At 44.9% G+C, this 18,058-nt stretch overlaps 1 protein-coding gene across 1 annotated transcript in view; it reads right to left on the minus strand.

The window, feature by feature from the left end:
* The window catches only part of slc12a9 (solute carrier family 12 member 9), a 43,416-nt gene extending 26,381 nt beyond the window's left edge, over positions 1 to 17,035 (minus strand). The window contains exon 1 of the mRNA XM_052044476.1: positions 16,419 to 17,035. Within this exon, the coding sequence (XP_051900436.1) occupies positions 16,419 to 16,632 (214 nt within the window). The 5' untranslated portion in view covers positions 16,633 to 17,035. The remainder of the gene's footprint in view (positions 1 to 16,418) is intronic.
* Positions 17,036 to 18,058: the final 1,023 nt, after the last annotated feature.

The raw sequence follows: 18,058 nt of genomic DNA on the forward strand, positions 1-18,058 counted from the left end.
TTATAGATAGGCAATGGCTATCACTGAAGTGGTCCACCAAGCAGCCCGTTCCCCTGCTGCACAACTATGACATTCCAGAGTAGCAGGGAGATTGTGATCCTTAAGTGTCATAAGGCAGTGCAGCAGCAAATCAGAGTAACATTTAGTAATGTGGAGTAACATTGAATAGTCCAACCACAAGAGGTTGCGAAGATTTAGACTGAGCATTAAAAAATTGACAGAGTTCCATATTGGAACAAAGTAGGAAACTCCCGTGCCTTGAAGGTGGAGGGAGAACCAAAGATGAAGCAATAAAAAAAATGTCTAGGAGGACAAGAGGGGAGGAGGGCAGAGACTGGAAGATGGTTTGAGATTGGAGAAAGGAAGGAGACAAGCAAATAAAAATGAAGATACTTCTTTCCAAGCTGACAGACTGTTCTTGTGGGTTTACAACCACACTTCAGAGTTTAAGAAAGCTTTATTCTCACATTTGAGATGGTAGGTGAGAATTTTTCACTCCAAGTTATTTTTGGAAAGCCTTCCCACAATGTAATTTCTACACTGGTAAAGAATTTTGCAGTGTAGAAAACGTGCATCAAGAACAATCTTTTTCCCTTTTTAGGATAGAGGTAACATGGGCTCCTCAATTCTGATTAGCCTCAAATTCACACCACCAGAGGCCACTGTGCCCTCAGCTACCTGGGCTAGAAATTCAGGAATTCCTCCAAGATCCACTTTAAACCCTTCTACTTTGACTTGACTTTTCAATCACTGACTGCCACAAAAAGGTACCATTATAAATGCAAGTTGTTTTGGGTACCCAACATGTTAGGTAGAGTTATAGATCCCTCTCAGTTCTTCAGCCATTGCTGTGGGTGCCCTTGCTCAGCCAGACAAATTCAGCTGCCACCCTGATCCCACAACACACTAGTGGCCAGTTAAGAGATTTTAAAGCAGTGATCATAAGGTTAATCAAGATGGAGACAAATTCATCTGATTGCAAGATGAGCACCTCACTTAGCATGTACAACCGCAACTGAGGGGGCTCATCTCCTGTACTATATGGGGTGCTTTTTCCCCATATCAAGGACACTGGGCAAGAACTGTACATCATACTTCAGCAGTGGCCAAAAGGTTCAGTTATTCCTCATTCACTTAATCCTTGATAATGTCTCTTTAAAAACTTCTCTGCTCAGAGCCTCAGCTTTGCCACTGTCTCCCATGTGACTGATGGCCCAGTGTTCTGGTAGACTTCTCCAAAACCTTCCACATTGAAGTCTTCATTGGGGCATAGAAATAGTTTTAAAAACACAACGTACCCAGCAAATTCAACTAACCCATCAACTTTGGCCACTAATGGGTCACTTAAATACTTCCAGTGCTTGAAATAAAAAAAAGGAAATGGCATTTCACTCATGCCAAGCAGCACTTGGAGGGAAGGAGTTACTGTTTCAGCTCAATGACTTTCATTTGAATGCTTCCACATTCTTACTGAGAAAAGCCCCTAAAAGATCACTACCTTTCAGCCTCAGGACCGCACCCCCCACCCCCCAAAGCATTTCACAGCCAAATGCCAGGCAGAGTACATGGGCAACAGCAAGATCCCATGATTGAATAGTGGGCCAATCCGGATATAAAAACAGAAGAATACACCAAAGGCATTCACTCTGCAATTAACATTACTGCACCCATGCCATTAAACCAGTAAAGCCAAGCCCTGTTTTTAATAGGAGGTTATAAAGCCACTCCTTGCTTGTCTTGTACATTGTCCATGATAGCAGTGCTCAAGGCTACTAGAAGAACATGGAACAGTACAGTACAGCCCCTTTGGCCCATGATGTTGTGCCAACCTATATAATCACCTACTCCCTGATCAATCTAACCCTTCCATCCTGCACAGCCCATAATCCTCCATTTTACTTTCTTCCATGTGTCTATCCAAGAATCTTTTAAATGTCCCTATTGTATCAGCCTCTACCACCACCTCTGGCAGTGTGTTCCAGGCACCTACCACTAAAAACCTACCTCTGACACCTCCCCTAAACTTTTCTCCTGACCTTAAATGGATGTCCTCTGGTATCATCCATTGCCAGCCTGGGGAAAAGGTGCTGGCTGTCCACTCTTTCATAATCTTATACACCTCCATCAAGTCGCCTCTCATCCTGCGTTGCTCCAAAGACCAAAGCCCTAGCTTACTCCATCTTTCCTCACAAGATGTTCTCTAATCCAGGTAGCATCCTGGTAAATCTCCTCTGCACCCTCTCTAAAGCTTCCACATCCTTCCTGTAATGAGGTGACCAGAACTGAACACAATACTCTTAGTGGTGGTCTAACCAGAGTTCTGTAGAGCTGCAACATTACCTCACGGCTCGTGAACTCAGTCTCCCAACTAATGAAGGCCAGCACACCATACGCCTGCTTAACCACCCTATCAACTTGCACAGCAACTTTGAGGGATCTATGGATTTGGACCTCAAGATCCCTCTGTTCCTCCACACTGCTAAGAATCCTGCCATTAACCTTGTACCTTCAAGTTCAATCTTCCAAAGTGTGTCACTTCACACTTTCCCAGATTGAACGCCAGCTACCATTTCTCTGCCCAGCTCTGCATCCTATATCCCGTTGTAACCTACGACAACCTTCGACACTATCCACAACACCTCCAACCTTCGTGTCATCTGCAGACTTACTGACCCATCCCTCCACTTCCTCATCCAAGTCATTTTTTTTAAATTTAAAAAAAACTTTGGATTTTATATATAAGTGTTAAACCCTTGGAGGGTAGGAGCAAAGTTGCCAGCACTTCAGGTCTGAGTCTCCAGGAACCAGACACTAACCTCCATGTCACTGCTGCAGCCAACTCCCATGGGAGCCTGGGATCAACATCTTCCTTCTGTCTGACAAATATTGCAGATGGGTTTCCTTAAGAGTGCTAATTGAGAGCAAGGAATCACATTTGATAAAGTCAAGGTCATGCAACACAGATACAGGCCCTTTGGCCCACCATGTCCATGCCAGTCATCGAGTATCCATCTAATCTAACCCCAATCAAGTGCTCATTGAGATACTTAAATGTTGTGAAAGTCATTGCTTAATTGGAGGCAGAGTGTTCCAGATTCAAACCACTTAAGGAAAAATAATTCTTCCACAGATCCCCTGCAAGCACCTTATTCCTTATCCTGAACGATAGAGAGGACCCCCTAGTTTTCTCCCACAAGATATAGGAGCAGAATTAGGCCATTCATCCCACTGAGTCTGCTCTGCCATTCAATTATGGCTTTTTTTTCCCCCTCAACCCCATCCTCCTGCCCTCTCCCCATAACCCCCTCACCAATCAAGAAATTATCAATCTCTGCCTTAAATACACCCAATGACTTGGCCTCTACCGCCTTCTGTGGCAATGAGCTCCACAGGTTCACCACACTCTGGCTGAAGAAATTCCTCCTCATCCCGGTTTTAAAAGGGACATCCCTTTATTCTTGAGGCTCTGAAACATCCTCTCCACGTCTACTCTATCCAGGCCTTTCTGTATACACTACATGTCCATTGAACATTTATGATAGACATGTTAGACAACTATAGAGAGGAAGCAAGGTGACTGACACAGAATGCATGAAAGCTCTTGGGATGCACCCATTCACAGCTGGTACCCCCAGGGACCACAGTTGTTTATTCTGGCCATGTTACCCTTCCCTTACCAACCCTTCTTGTCACCACCCACAAAATTCTGCAATGAAAGATTACCAGGCATCAAAAGGACTTGGACTTTTGTCACATCTTTCACCTCAGGACACCAAAGCTCTCAACTCTTGAGGCATTTTGAAGTACCTTCATCCTCAAGGCAATTTATTCAAGCTCAAGTGCTAATATAATGTACAAGGCCCCAAAATGTGGGACAAAAACTCAAAATTGTGAACAAGGTAGACAAAAAAAAGGGGGTAAAGTACAGTAGTTTGCAAAAGTTAATTTGCACAAAAATTCCATAAACACTATGCCTTAAAATTAAAGTTCTACCTTAATAGCTCTCACAGCCCACACAGATCCCATGGTGCACTGTAGGTCATTGCTTCAGTCCAAGGACTCAATTAGTTCAGTTCATGGGGTCTGCTGCAGCACTATAGGAGACTGGGGTCTGGGAATGGGTGGGCAGATTACAGTCCCCAGGGTGGCTGGGGCAGAGAAATTACTTTTTGATACTAGTTCCCTTGCTGCTTTTTAGTTCGGTACCTTGGAAAGGTAGCAGTCTACTGTCCTATGTAGAGTCAGTAAGGAATGATTGTTGTTCAATGAGACAATCTTTACTCAAATATTTGGGGAGCTAGTGGGGAAATAGCAAAGAAAGTTTTAAAGTGGAGCAGTATTTAGTTTCAAGTTGCAACTTTGAAAGTTTATCCCAAAGAGACCTCTTCACAAGGAAGCAGCAAAGACTATTCATGAGCCACAAACAATCTGCTGGAAGAACTCAGCAGGTCAAGCAGCATCTGTGGGAGGAAAAGAATTCTTGATGTTTTGGGTCAAACCCAGCAACTGTTGGCCCAAAACGTCAACAATTCCTTTCCTCCCACAGATCCTGCTTGACCTGCGGAGTTCTTCCAGCAGATTGCAGAATCTGGAGCCACAAACAGTCTCTTTTGTCTCCACCAGACTATTCATGATATTGTTGAATGGCCCAATCTTATGTTCTTGCTTCTAATGGATTTCCTGCTTCAACAACTCAAGGTCAATGGCAGCTTGGTGGTACAGCAGTTAGTGCTGTTGCCTCAGAGCACCAGTGACCCAGATTTGAACCAGAGCTGTCAGTGTGGAGTTTGCACGTTCTTGCTGTGACTGCAAGTTGCTCCAAATCCCCCCCAAAGGCATGCTGGTACATTAATAGGCTCCTAACAATTATCCCTAGTTTAAACAGCCAAAGAACCAAATGGGCATGAGAAGGGGAAATCATTTGCAGGACTACAGGGCAATAAGATTGCTTTCTTGGGAGCTAGCATAAACTCAATAGGCTGAATCTCCTCCCATGTCATAGCAAGTAATAGAATACTCCGAATGAGCTATTTTCTTCACATAGGTGTTTATGAGAGCAAACTAACACATCATCTTAGTGCAGCACTCCTCCAGAACACAAAAAAGGTCACTTGGATTACAAGTAAAAAAGCCTCGAAGAGGATCCAACATTACATACAGCCAAGTGCCCACACTGCTAGTGCTTACCCAAACCACTGGAGGTCAGGGAGGAGGGGCAAGAGGAAGATTCCCTTCCTGCCTCCGTCAGGGTATGAAGCAATGCAGGAAGGAACAGCAGTTGATATCCTTAACACACGAGATATGCTCGACTTGTGCCGATGTTATAACTGATGGAGAATGTCCGAAGATAGAGGAGGATATTGCTAAACTCTGCCCACAGTACACAATTCATGAAGTGAAGAATTTATGACATGTCCCCAGACTGAAATACCTAAACTTGGTAGAAACCACCTTAAAATTTACAGTAAAGATTGGCACAAGGCACACAACATTGCCATCAGCAAGTGTTTGATGAAATTTACTAAGCTACAAATGACAAAAGGCTTTGTTAAAGAGGCAGGTTTTAATAAACAATTCAAGATGGAGGGGAAAAAAGATAATTCCAGAACTTAGGTGATTAAAAGCAGAGCACGTGGTTCTGGAGACCATTCAGCCCTTCTGGTTTCTTCTATTTAATTACATCATTGTTAATGTCTTAATCTTCTCCCGATGATGGGGGCTAAGGAATTAAAACTGTATCCAACCTTATCTTGTTAGAAGGATATTCTTGCACAAGAGTTAGTGCAGAGAAAAGGTTAATTGCAAGGATGAAGGGGAAAGGTTGAGTCTACACCTCCAAGCTCTCACATAATTTCACAACCACTAGATTCTGAAGGGGCAGATACTGAGAGAGCACTACTTGGGGGGGGGGGGGGGGTGTTGTTATTTAGAACCGGGGGACAGAGTTTCAGTACAAGGAGATGTCCACTTCAGATCAATGGAATTTCTTCTGAGAGGTCACAAGTCTTTGGAATTTGACCCCAAAGAGCTGTGGGCATATAAAAGGCCAAGATAAAACAGGTTTTGGACTGGAGGGAATTCAAGGTTTATGGGGAATAAGCAGAAAAGTGGAGCAAGGCAGAGGGCAGAGCAACCATGATATAAATTGAACGGGAGAGCAGGCTGATTTGCCTACTCATAGAACAGTACAGCATAGTAACAGGCCCTTTGGCCCACGACGTTATGCTGAACTAATTAAAACGCCTAACTAAACTAATCCCTTCTACCTATACAAGTCCATCTGCCTCCATTCTCTGCACATTCATGTGCCCACCTAAGAGCCTCTTAAATGTCACTATTGTATTTGTCTCCACTACTAAGATTCGTGACCCCTGGCACCCACCACTCAAAGAAAATAAAACTTGCCCTGCACATCTCCTTTGAACCTACCTTCTCTCACCTTAAATGCATGCCCTCTAGTATTCAATCCCAGGAAAAAGATACCAGCTGTCTACCCTATCTATTCCCCTTGATCTTACAAACTTCTATCAGGTTTCCCCCCTCAGTCTCCGACACTCCAGAGCAAAAATAACCCAAGTTTGTCCAACCTCTCCTTACAGCACATACCGTCTAATCCAGGCAGCATCCTGGTGAACCTCTTCTGCACCCTCTCCAAAGCCTCCACATCCTTCCTATAATGGGGCAACAAGAAATGGATCCTTCTAATGGATTTCTACCTTTACCAACTTTGGGAGGGGAGTTTGGGGTGGAAATACCCCAGATTTCAAACTCCCTCCCTATTCGACATCAAGGCCACATAATTTCCAAGGTGTGTTGGGGAAGACAATGACTGGCAAGCCAAGACAAGATGAACAATATCAACATGACTTCTAGTATCCAGACAAATTCTTCATGCACTGGTAATACTAGGACTGAAAGGTTTGTTGCAAGACTTTCAGGACACCACAAAGCACTTTCCACCACAAGCCACTGTTGTAGAGGAAGCAGCAGCCATAAGATCACACAATGCGATGCTCACCTTTGCAGGTTACCTGGTGCACAAGGCACCTTTATCGCCCAAAGCATTGTATGCAAGAGAATGCTTAAACTGTACAGACCACTAGTTTGGCCACAGATGGGGTACTGCGTGTTAAACTGTTGCTTCAACCAGAACTCTGCAGAGGGTTCTGAGATCGTGGATGTTACCAGGAATGGAAAACCAGAGGGAAGCTGGGGTTACTTTCTTTGGAAAGAGAGAAAGAGGGAATTAGTAGTGATGAATAAAAGGAGAACCCTGGATGCAGTGAACAGAAGGGACACATCTCCCTTCAAAGCAGTCAGTAACCAGGGACAGAAGGATTATAGAGTCAGAGTTTTGCAGCCCAAACAAAGGGCCCTTCAGCCGATATGTGTCCATGCCAACCAAGATGTATATTCAAGCCAATCCCATTTCCCTCTAAACTCCTGTCATCCATATACTTAAATGTATCTGCCTCAATTTCTCTGGCAGCTGGTTCCATATACCTACTACCCGATGTAAAAAAAAGTTGCCCCTCAGGTTCTTAAACCTTTCACCTCCAACCTTTAAAGTATGTCCTTTAGTTTTCTATTCCCCAATCCTGGAAAAAAAAAGGACTCCTCATCCTATCTACGCTCCTCATGATTTTATAAGTGTCTACAAGATCACCTGTCAAGATAAGGCAAGAGTCAAGGAGTTAAAAAAAATTGAATCAAGTGGCAGGGGTCTGGAACTCACCGTCAGACAGGGGAGCAAGGGACTGGAGGCAAAAACCCTCATGGTATTTATGGAGTACCTGGAAGAACAGAACTGTAACCTGCAGAGCTACAGTTCAAGAGCTGGGAAGTGAGGTTATTGGAATTGGATTATTGTCACATGTACCGAGGTACAGTGAAAAACTTGTCTTGCATACCATTCATACAGATCAATTCATTACACAGTGCATCGAGGTAGTACAAGGTAAAACAATAACAGAATGCAGACTAAAGTGTTACAGTTACAGAGAAAGTGCAGTCCAGGCAGACAATAAGATGCAAGGTCATAACAAAGTAGATTGTGAAGACAAGAATCCATCTTATCGTACTAGGAGACCATTCAATAGTCTGATAACAGAGGGATAGAAGCTGTCCTTGAGCATGGTGGTACATGCTTTCAGGCTTTTGTATCTTCTGCCCGATGGGTGTGAAGGGGGGGGCAAGAAAGAACGGAGAGAGAATGACCAGGGTGGGTGGACGTTCTCTCTTCTCTTCCACCCCCACCCCACCGCTGCTTTACCGAGCCAGTGAGAGGTGTAGCCAGAGTCCATGGAGGGGAGGCTAGTTTCCATGATTTGCTGAGCTGTGCAAGTGGATTGAATGCCTTCTTCACTGTAGATTTCTATGATTAGCCTAGAATCATTGTAACTCCCCTCTTTAAATTAGTACCACTGTATCATTTGACATCTTATCTGAATGGCAGCGCCTCCAACAATCCCTCACGTGGGGAGAGTTGCCTAGATTTTTGTACTCGAGTACCTGGAGTGAGATTCAAACTGAATCTTTGGACTCAGGCGTGTGGTCTAATGAACAGCTGGAGTTACTCTGGCTCTTCACCGGCATCCCAGCATCAGATATTTAATTAGCAGCCTCACACTCGAGGCTGCAGAACCTATCGGCAATCTGTCTACAGAATCCACACACACAACAATCCTCGTGACCTCCCTAATTATACAGAACAGCAGCAATGTGACTGCAGCACATGTCAGGAGAACCAGCAACAATGAGGCCATTGACAGCGAACTACTGAATCCATTCTTGGACTCGGTGATGCCTCAGGCAGAGCTCCATTAGACATACCCAGAATTAAATTAGTCACTTGAAATCCACAACGAAGCCCCAAATTAAGATGGCAGAGAGACCTCTGCTCCAGTACAGCATAACACCATCTTCAAGGCCTTGTACTGTGAACCTGGAATGGAATTTGACCAGTAACATCACAGTTAAGCCCATGCCAACAGATATGCAGGACCACAGGACAGAGATTATAAAGCACGTCAAGATACAGGGCAATATGCAAGAGCACACTAGCAGAGGCATCACCCCCACAACACCAAAGCCATGCTTTCCAACAGGGTCACAGAATGGAGATCAGAAGCTGCATTGAGAATTGCCTTGCAATTGAGAGCCTGGAATGCACACATTAGTAGGATTTCAACCACCAGAGGCATCACAACACCAACAGCCACATCTATACTTTGCAGCAAGATCACTGGATAGCAACTAGAATTCCTGTGCCTTCAGCTCAGCTCCCTGCTTGTGGCATCCACTGCTTTGGGTCAGGAGCTGGGAGTCTCAGTCTAGAGCTCTGACCACAATCCATCTCCTCCAGCCTGCTGCTGTTGGGATGCAGATAAACATTAAACCAGGGGTACCACTCTCCTTCAGATGCTCGTTACATTCCCCCAGGCCTCCCTTTTGAAGGACAGGGTAGCAATCCAGGTTTGAGTCTGCTGCATGTGTGGAATTTGCATGTTCTCCTTGTGACTGCGTGGGGTCCCCCTCCACAGGAGCTCCAGTTTCCTCCCACATCCCAAAGATGTGCAGGTTGGTAGGATAATTGGCTGCTGTAGATTGCCCCTACTGTGTACTGGAATTTTGAGGGTGGGGGAAAAATGTTGATGGGAACACGAGAGAAAGAGTGGGATTAGTGTAAATGCAAGCTCAGTGATCAGGATGCAGGCTGAAGTTCCTGTTACCGTGTTGCGTGACTGACTCCTGGATGAATATTCATTCCTCAAGAGGATTATCTTGTCAACATCACATGGATGCAAACTGGCTCAGCAAGGAAGTTTGCGCCTTTGCCAGGATTAAGCATTCCACCTGGGGAACAGTTTAAATGGAAGAACAGTTCTGCCAACTCTCAGACAGTGGGAGTCCATGAAGCACACTGGGTTGATAATTGCATATAGCAACCAAGTCAGTCAACAGTGTGTTCCAGTCACAAAGCATTCACCGGACTAATTTACTGAATTCCAACCTACAACAGGGGACACATGACCCAGAGCCTCGAGTCAAGAGCTCCTCACTGCTGCAAAGTATGGCATGCACCACTGATCTATGCAAAGTCAACGTTTATCTACTTTAAAACTATGATGACAACTCATTAGCTATGAAGACCTCTGGGCTATTTCAAAGGTGCTATGGAAGTGCACGTTTAATTTGACATTCAAAACCCCGTGGGCATGTGGAGAAGGGAAATCTTTAATTTGAACAGTCCCAACATGATTGGGATTTTTCATGGATGGAAAGTAGTTGTACTAAACTTATTTGAACTTCAATTACTGTACGTGTACTGCTCCAATTGCCATTATTATGGCTAGAATATAGGCTGCCCTCAGGTTACAAACACCAGATTTATGGACACCCTGACATACAAGTGAGCTCCCATAATATTAAATTCAAAAGTCTGACATACTCATACATTCTGAGAATGGCCTCTCCACTTTTAATAGTGGTTCATTATCAGCCTTGTGCTTTTGATGCCATGCCTTACACTGTGGGGGTGTGGTTACCATATTGAGTGATGTGTGTATTTTCTGACTTGACAGACAAAATTGACCATCAGATATCCATAAAAATGGAACCCATTCATTACTTGGGGACGCCCTGTACAGAGGGATTGAAAGGGGTGCAAAAGGCTGAGAGGATGATAGCAGAACTGAATAGACATTAGGGAACGACGTACAGACTAGGTCCTTTACCTCAAGGAAAGGGAGCCAAGAGGCAATGCTCATTTCCTGATGATGTAGGTGGCTGCCATTCAGCCCAACAATTCCATGATGTCTCTCAACAAATCCCCATCAGTCCCAGTGATCCAAGGTTGGTAAGTATGATGAAAGCTGGTGATAGAGTGAACAGAGAATATTTCCACATGTGGAGAGAAGAGCTTAACTGGAAGTCATCAGTACAAGATTGTCATCAGGAACCGCAAGAAGGGATTTAAGAAATTTCTTTACTCAAGAGGGTCAAGTGTGGAAATTGCTACTATAGTAAGTGATTGAGTCGAACTGCATAGATACATTTATCCAGGAGATTGGGAAAGGATGAAGGGGCACAGCACAGAGGGTCACACAAGGGTTGGAGCACAATTGCTGGAATGAACTGGTTGGGCCAAATGGCTTATGCAAATGTTGTAAAACCAGGCATGAAACAGTATTGTTGGGTGCAAGTTTACTACTCTGCAGCCATACTGCACCACCACCATACACTACATTCTATGTACCAAGTTCTAGCTGACTGATGTACATGGCATCAAGCTGGAAGGACAAGCACACTGCAAGTCTAGAGGTCAAATTAATAAATGGTACACTGGAAGTGAAGATGTAACCTACAAGGGGCCTTTACTACTTCACTGGGTTCAAGTGCAGACTATAAATTTCTCAGGCAGCAACCGATGCCAGTGAATGTGGCATACAGCAAGATCCCATAAGCAGTGGCAGTATCACCAACTGCATCCATTGGTCGGGGTGGAGAGGGATCTCACCACAGGCGAGCAAAAGCTCATCCTGCAAAGTTCCCACTGACTTTGAGCTGGGGAAGGGGTAGAGACTGGATCTTTCATTCACATCCAACACCTGCAGGGATTCCAATCCTCCAGGGAGTGCCATCCCCACTCCCACAAAAGTCTCCTGGAACTGAAGATTTACACACTGAGCAATATTCAGTTACGGGGCAATAGGTGCCTCCAGACACTGAACATTTCTTATTGGTTTGCTTATTATAACAAAGGCATTCAGTCCACACCAGCATGACCACTTCAATTCCATTCTTTACTTTCCAGATGCTCTAGAGATAAATGTCAGATCAGGGATAAGGCATCCGCTGTAGACCAGTTCTGGCAGTAGGCGAATTGCAGTGGGTAGAGGTTGTCTGGGAAGCTGGAGTTGGTGTACCATGACCAGCCTCTTGAAGCACTTCAAGATGGTGGATGGTCAGAGCCACCAGGCAGTAGTCATTAAGGCATTCTCCCCTCAACTCATTTCTCTGCACCCATTCTCTCTTTCTCATGTCAATCAGCTGCCCCTCACTCCTGTCTCATGTCCAAGGTGCAATTTGCATCCAACAATTTACCTACCAGCATGCAGATGACATGAAGGTTGGTGGTGCTGTGGTTAGTGTAGAAGATTGCTGTAGGTTACAACAGGACATTGATAGGATGCAGAGCTGGGCTGAGAAGTGGCAGATGGAGTTCAACCCATAAAAGTATGAAGTGACACACTTTGGGAGGTCAAATTTGAAGGCAGAATACAAGGTTAATGGCAGGACTCTCAGCAGCGTGGAGGAACAGAGGGATCTTGGGGTCCCTTTCCATAGATCCCTCAAAGTTGCTGCACAGTTTGATAGGGTTGTTAAGAAGGAATATGGTGTATTAGCCTTCATTAGTCAGGGTATCGAGTTCAAGAGCCGTGAGGTAATGTTGCAGCTCTATAAAACTCTGGTTAGACCACCATTAAGTATTGTGTTCAGTTCTGGTCACCTCATTATAGGAAGGATGTGGAAGCTTTAGAGGGTGTAGAGGAGATTTACCAGGATGCTGCCTTGATTGGAGAGCATGTCTTACAAGGATAGGTTGAGCAAACTAGGGCTTTTCTCTTTGGAGAGAAGGAGAATGAGAGGTGACCTGATAGAGGTGTACAAGATAAGAGGCATAGATCGAGTAGACAGTCAGAGACTTTTTCCCAGGGTGAAAATGGCTAACATGAGGGGCATAATTTTAAGGTGATTGGAGGAAAGTATTGGGGGGGGGGGCAGGAGGGACGTCAGAGGTAAGCTTTTTTTTAAAACTACACAGAGAGTGGTGGGTGCGTGGAACGCACTGCTGGCAGAGGTGGTGGAGGCAGATACATTAGGGACATTTAAGAGACTCTTAGATAGACACATGAATGATAGAAAAAATGGAGGGCTATGTGGGGGGGGGGGGTGGTAAAAAAAAAAGAGGCTAGATAGATCTTAGGCTGGGTTAAAATGTCAGCACAATGCCAAGGGGCTTGTACTGTGCTGTAATATTCTATGTTCTGATGATAGTTGAAAGCAGAAACTCAGATGAAAGCCATATGATTAAGTGGAGAACATGAAAACACCATACAAATAGTATCCAAGGTCAGAATCAAACCCAAATCCCTGGAGCTATGAAGGAGCAGCACAGACTATTTGCCAATTACAAACCTATTGAACATAGGAGAAATGATTCACAGCATGGCAAGAGGCCCTTCAGCCCACTAATTCCATGACAACTGAGCTAATCCCATTTTATATACTCCCCACATTCCCACCAACTCCTTCCTCCCCCCACCACCACACCAGATTCTACCACCAGGGGCAATTTAAGGTGGCCAATTAGCTACTAACCCAGACACCTTCTGGATGTGGGAGGAAACCAGAGCACCTGGGCTCTCGGTCACAGTGAGAGCGTGCAAACTCCACACAGACAGTGCCAGAGGTCAGAATTGAATCTGGAGCAGGTGGAACTTTTGAACAACAATCTGGAACATCTAGCAGGGTAATTAAAAAAAAATTCCAAATGGTGTGGGAGGGCAGAGGGGCAACCTAATCATAAACATGGCAAGACAGGTACAAATTGAGACAAAGTCCAGAGATTTGGTAGGTCACTGAAGACTCTTACAGATTTCTACAGATGTACGGTGGAGAGCATTCCACCATACCACCAGGTATGGAAGCTCCAATGTGCAGGATCGAAAGAGGCTGCAGCGGGTTGTGGACTCAGCCAGCACAACTCTCCCACCATTGAGGACATCTTCAAGAGGCAATGCCTCAAGGCAGCAGCATCCATCAGTAAGGACCCTCACCAGCTGGGACATGCCCTCTTCTCATTACCACCATCAGGGAGGAGGTACAGGAGCCTGAAGACCCACATTCAATGTTTTAGGAACAGCTTCTCCCCTCCACCAGATTTCTGCATGGTCGATGAACACAGCCTTGTTATTCCTCTTTTGCATTATGTAACTTATAGTAATTTTTAATGACTTGCACTGTACTGCTGCTGCAAAACAACAAATTTCACAACATACATCAGTGGTAATAAACCCGATTCTGAAACCAGAAGACATGGCAAAAATTTCCATTCAAGCAGCCAGAGGTAGCATCAGAAATGCCCTGTGCAGTCAGGCTGATTCCGAGCTGCTTGGGACACATTGCAGAGACCAACAGCAGGTCATGCTTCCCAGCACTCTACAAACCTGCAGTCGCTTGTCCCTGGTTCCGCTGCTCTCTCCCATAGAGAGAGAGACGCACACAAGGCACTTTGTGCAGAGTTAAACCCAGACCAGAGCACAGCTCTTCCCACCACCAGACCCAAGATCATCAATCCACAAGGTTCATCACAACAACTTGAGGTGCGAGGGGTCAGCTCACGGCAGTGGATAGGAGTAGCACAGTACCAATGGAGTAGGGGGATGTTGGCGAGACTGAAAGGGGGAATAACTGTCACTGGGAAAGACAGTGGGCAGTAGGACCCAGTGGAGGAATTGGAATATTATTGTCACTTGTACCAAGGTACAGTAAAAAAAATCTCATCTTACATAGTGTTCATACAGATCAATTCATTACACGGTACATTGAGGTAGTACAAGGTAAAACAATAACAGAATGCAGAATAAAGTGTCCCAGCTACAGAGAAAGTGCAGTGCAGGTAGATAATAAAGGTGCAACGTCATAATGAGGTAGATTGCGAGGTCAAGAGTCCATCTTAGAGGATTCCTCCAACTGTTTCCAGTATCTCAGGGCTTCTATCACTGGGCAACGTAGGGAAGGATAGGACCCAAGACTTTACAGAGCACGGGGGTGGTGGTTGGGAAGGAGGATGTGAAGGGCCACATATGACAGTATTGCAATGCATGAGTGTGGCTGAATGACCGGAGGCTGGCAGACCTCCAGGATGGAAGTGGATCAGGGGTTTGAATCACAACTTGAAGGTCAATGGGACTTCAGGATTGCATACACCAACCCAGCACCATACAAGATGATAAAAGGTGGGTGTACAATAAGGCAAGCTGGGCTGTGCAATGTCACAAGGGCTTCACACACAGGCTAATACCCAGTGCCCTAACCCAGCATGTTCATCATTCTGAAGACAACTCGGTGTGTGTGTGTGGGGGGGGGAAAGAGAGGGGAATTTAGATAACACATCTATTGTAGCAAATTCACGCTAATCTGCATTGAAAAAAGCTAGAAATACAATGTTCAGCAAATCACACAACAATGGTGACAATTGTTAACTTCAAAAAAAGGAAACTACATTGTTCTGAGGGAAAGTAGTACCAACTGGATTGCACTACAAAAAAAACAGACTCATGGACCGAATGGCCACCTGTGCCAGAATGACAGGTCAGTGGTAATGTTTCAGGTTCTTTTGGAACTGGCACACAGTTATAGACAGAACTAACTTTAAGAGATGTCTTTTAAAAGGATGGAGGGTTTGCTAAACAGGGCCACACTCACAGCTGCAAGCCACAAGGTATAGAGTCCTAATTATAACACACCCAAACTACTCAGGCAGTGAAAGTCACATCTTAGATAGGTCATATTGTCCTAGGGAGGGTGTACAACATTGAATTAACAGTACCTTAAGGGTTAATTTGCAATCCTGCAGAAAGTTAACCATTCTCCAGCTTTCAACTGCACAAAGCAGGGCTGCATTCTCAAATTTAGAAAGGGCAATTGGATTGATTTTTTAAATAGAAATGGCAAGGTGGAAAGAGAAACTATTTCTGCTTCATCTGGAGGCTAGAGTAGGGTTTAAAATGAGGGCCAGCCCTTCAGGGGATGAAAACAAACATCTCTACATAAAGAGAATGGTCAGTACTAGGATTAACTTCGTTTTAAAAACTGCAAAGAATGTTTAGATAACCACTGGTTTTAATGGGATATGGGGCAAAGTATAACAGTGAGGTAATGGCCCAGTCATTCCCTCTTGTTGGAGTGTTTAGAAGTGTCAGGATGGGCAAGTATCACCAAACATTTTAAGGTCCAAATACACTTATTTTGGGGACACAAAACAAAGATAATCCAGAACCCATTCTGTCAGTGAATGCTGCAGCTCCCGAGTAGTTGCGTGAAAAGTAACAGATGCACCAAGTTGCTAGTTGACATCTGAACAAGCATCCCCAGCCGAGAAACCAATCCGGCGGCAGACGCTGGTTTAAAGGGGGTGGGTACCGAGGTCACAGGGAAATATCGCGTTCCATTCTTAGAAGCAGAGTCCAAATGAGATGCACAACATCTCAACGATGGTTTTTTAATTTAATAAAAACTTGAATGCATGCAATGTTTTAATATTTGCTGTAAAATGAAAGGTGATAATTCAGCTAGCAAGGGGGAGGCGAGGAGATAAAATATTGCAATGAATTTTAAAATTAAGGGCTTACCAACTCGCATGAAGATCACGATGCTGAACATGGATAGGACGGTCGGTACCACGACCCCGAAAAAAGTCGAAAGCTTCCTGCTGTCGTCGGGTTGCGAGCCGCTGCTGCAGATGGCAATCTCCTCTGTCGGTAGAGCGGCGCAACTCTCGGCGAATCCCCCGCCCGCCACATTGTACAGGCGGTAGTTGAGGAGAGGAGAGGTCTCGCTGGACATGGTGAACGGGGGCTGTATGCTACAATAAAAGAAACACCCATACAGCGGGAGGGAATCGGTAAAAAAAAGAAACGCGAGAGTTTTCCTCTGTGCAATTAACAACGAACTTGTGTCAATTTCAAAGACGCCGCAATTGGATACAATGAGCTGGCAACAACGTTGCTACCGACACATGTTTCCTCCTTGCAACCTGACATCCGCAAGCATCTATCTGCAATTTTAGCATCATAAGACAGTGCCCATGTGACTTCTCGCCTGCGCTGGTTGGTCCTGCGCTGCTTTCTCCTCCCCTCCTAGTTGTGTTACCGGCTCCAATATTAGAATTCCCTGCTGTCATTAAAATCAACATAATAGCGTTCATTGTCAGGGAGGGAAACGCCCTTTTTTTCCCATTCCAAGCCCCGCCTCCTTGAAAGAAACCGCCCCTTTTATCTCTGGAGGCGGGGTACAATTTCAATTACACTTATCGACAACTCGTTAGGTCTGTGGTAGTAGGGAGAAACAGTACAATAGGGGATTTAATTTTCATTACAGTGATAGGCCTTCATTAAGGGATTATAGTCTTTGAACCCCAAAATTTTCAGGCTGGTTCCTCTGTCCCTCCCTTGCATGTCTTGGGGTGAAGCAGCAGATTAGCACCAGCTACTCCTCAATTTTACCTGCAGAAATTGGAAAACAATCAGGACCTCTCACCTGGACCAACATCACCAGAGGATCTGGTCTTTGTAACTTGGCCAGGAGTTGCCTCACTCAATGTTAAATTGACACTTCAGCCTTTGATAGTGGAAGATGCATTATTTAAAAAAAAGGAATATTTATTTCTAAGGATATCGACAGTGCTGGCAAGGTGAGTATTTATTGTCCATACATAAGTGTACAAGAAGGTAGGGTGAGCCATTTTCTTGAAATGCTGCAGTCCTTCTGGTGAAGGTGCTCCCACGCTGCTGTTGGGGAGGGAATTCCAGAATTTATACCTGGCAACAATGAGGATTTATCTCCAGGCCGGGGAGGTATCTGACTTGGAAGGGAATCTGTAGGTGGTGGTGTTCCCCTGCACCTGATGGTAGGCGGCTTAGCTTTCAGAGCAGCTGCCAGGGGAGACTGGGTGAGTAGCTGCAATGCATTTTGTAGACGGCCCGTGCTGGTGGAGGGAATGGAGATTCTGGGTGGCGGACAGGGTGGTTGGTCAGATGAGCCGCTTTGTCCTGGATGCTGTCGAGCTTCTTCATCCAGGCGAGTGGAGATTTGAGGGGAAGCTGTATATGGATATGAGAGAAAGGAAGAAGATATGCTGGTTGGATGGAGTGAAGAGAGAATGAGAGGAGTTCACCTTGGAGTATAATTTCCTACAGGGTCAGTTAGACCAAATGGACTGGATCTTTGCTGAGTTCTAACAAAATTAATTGCAAAGCATTTGGGAAATCCA

The sequence above is a fragment of the Pristis pectinata genome, chromosome 37, assembly GCF_009764475.1.
Source record: "Pristis pectinata isolate sPriPec2 chromosome 37, sPriPec2.1.pri, whole genome shotgun sequence".
In the NCBI taxonomy this organism is placed as follows: domain Eukaryota; kingdom Metazoa; phylum Chordata; class Chondrichthyes; order Rhinopristiformes; family Pristidae; genus Pristis; species Pristis pectinata.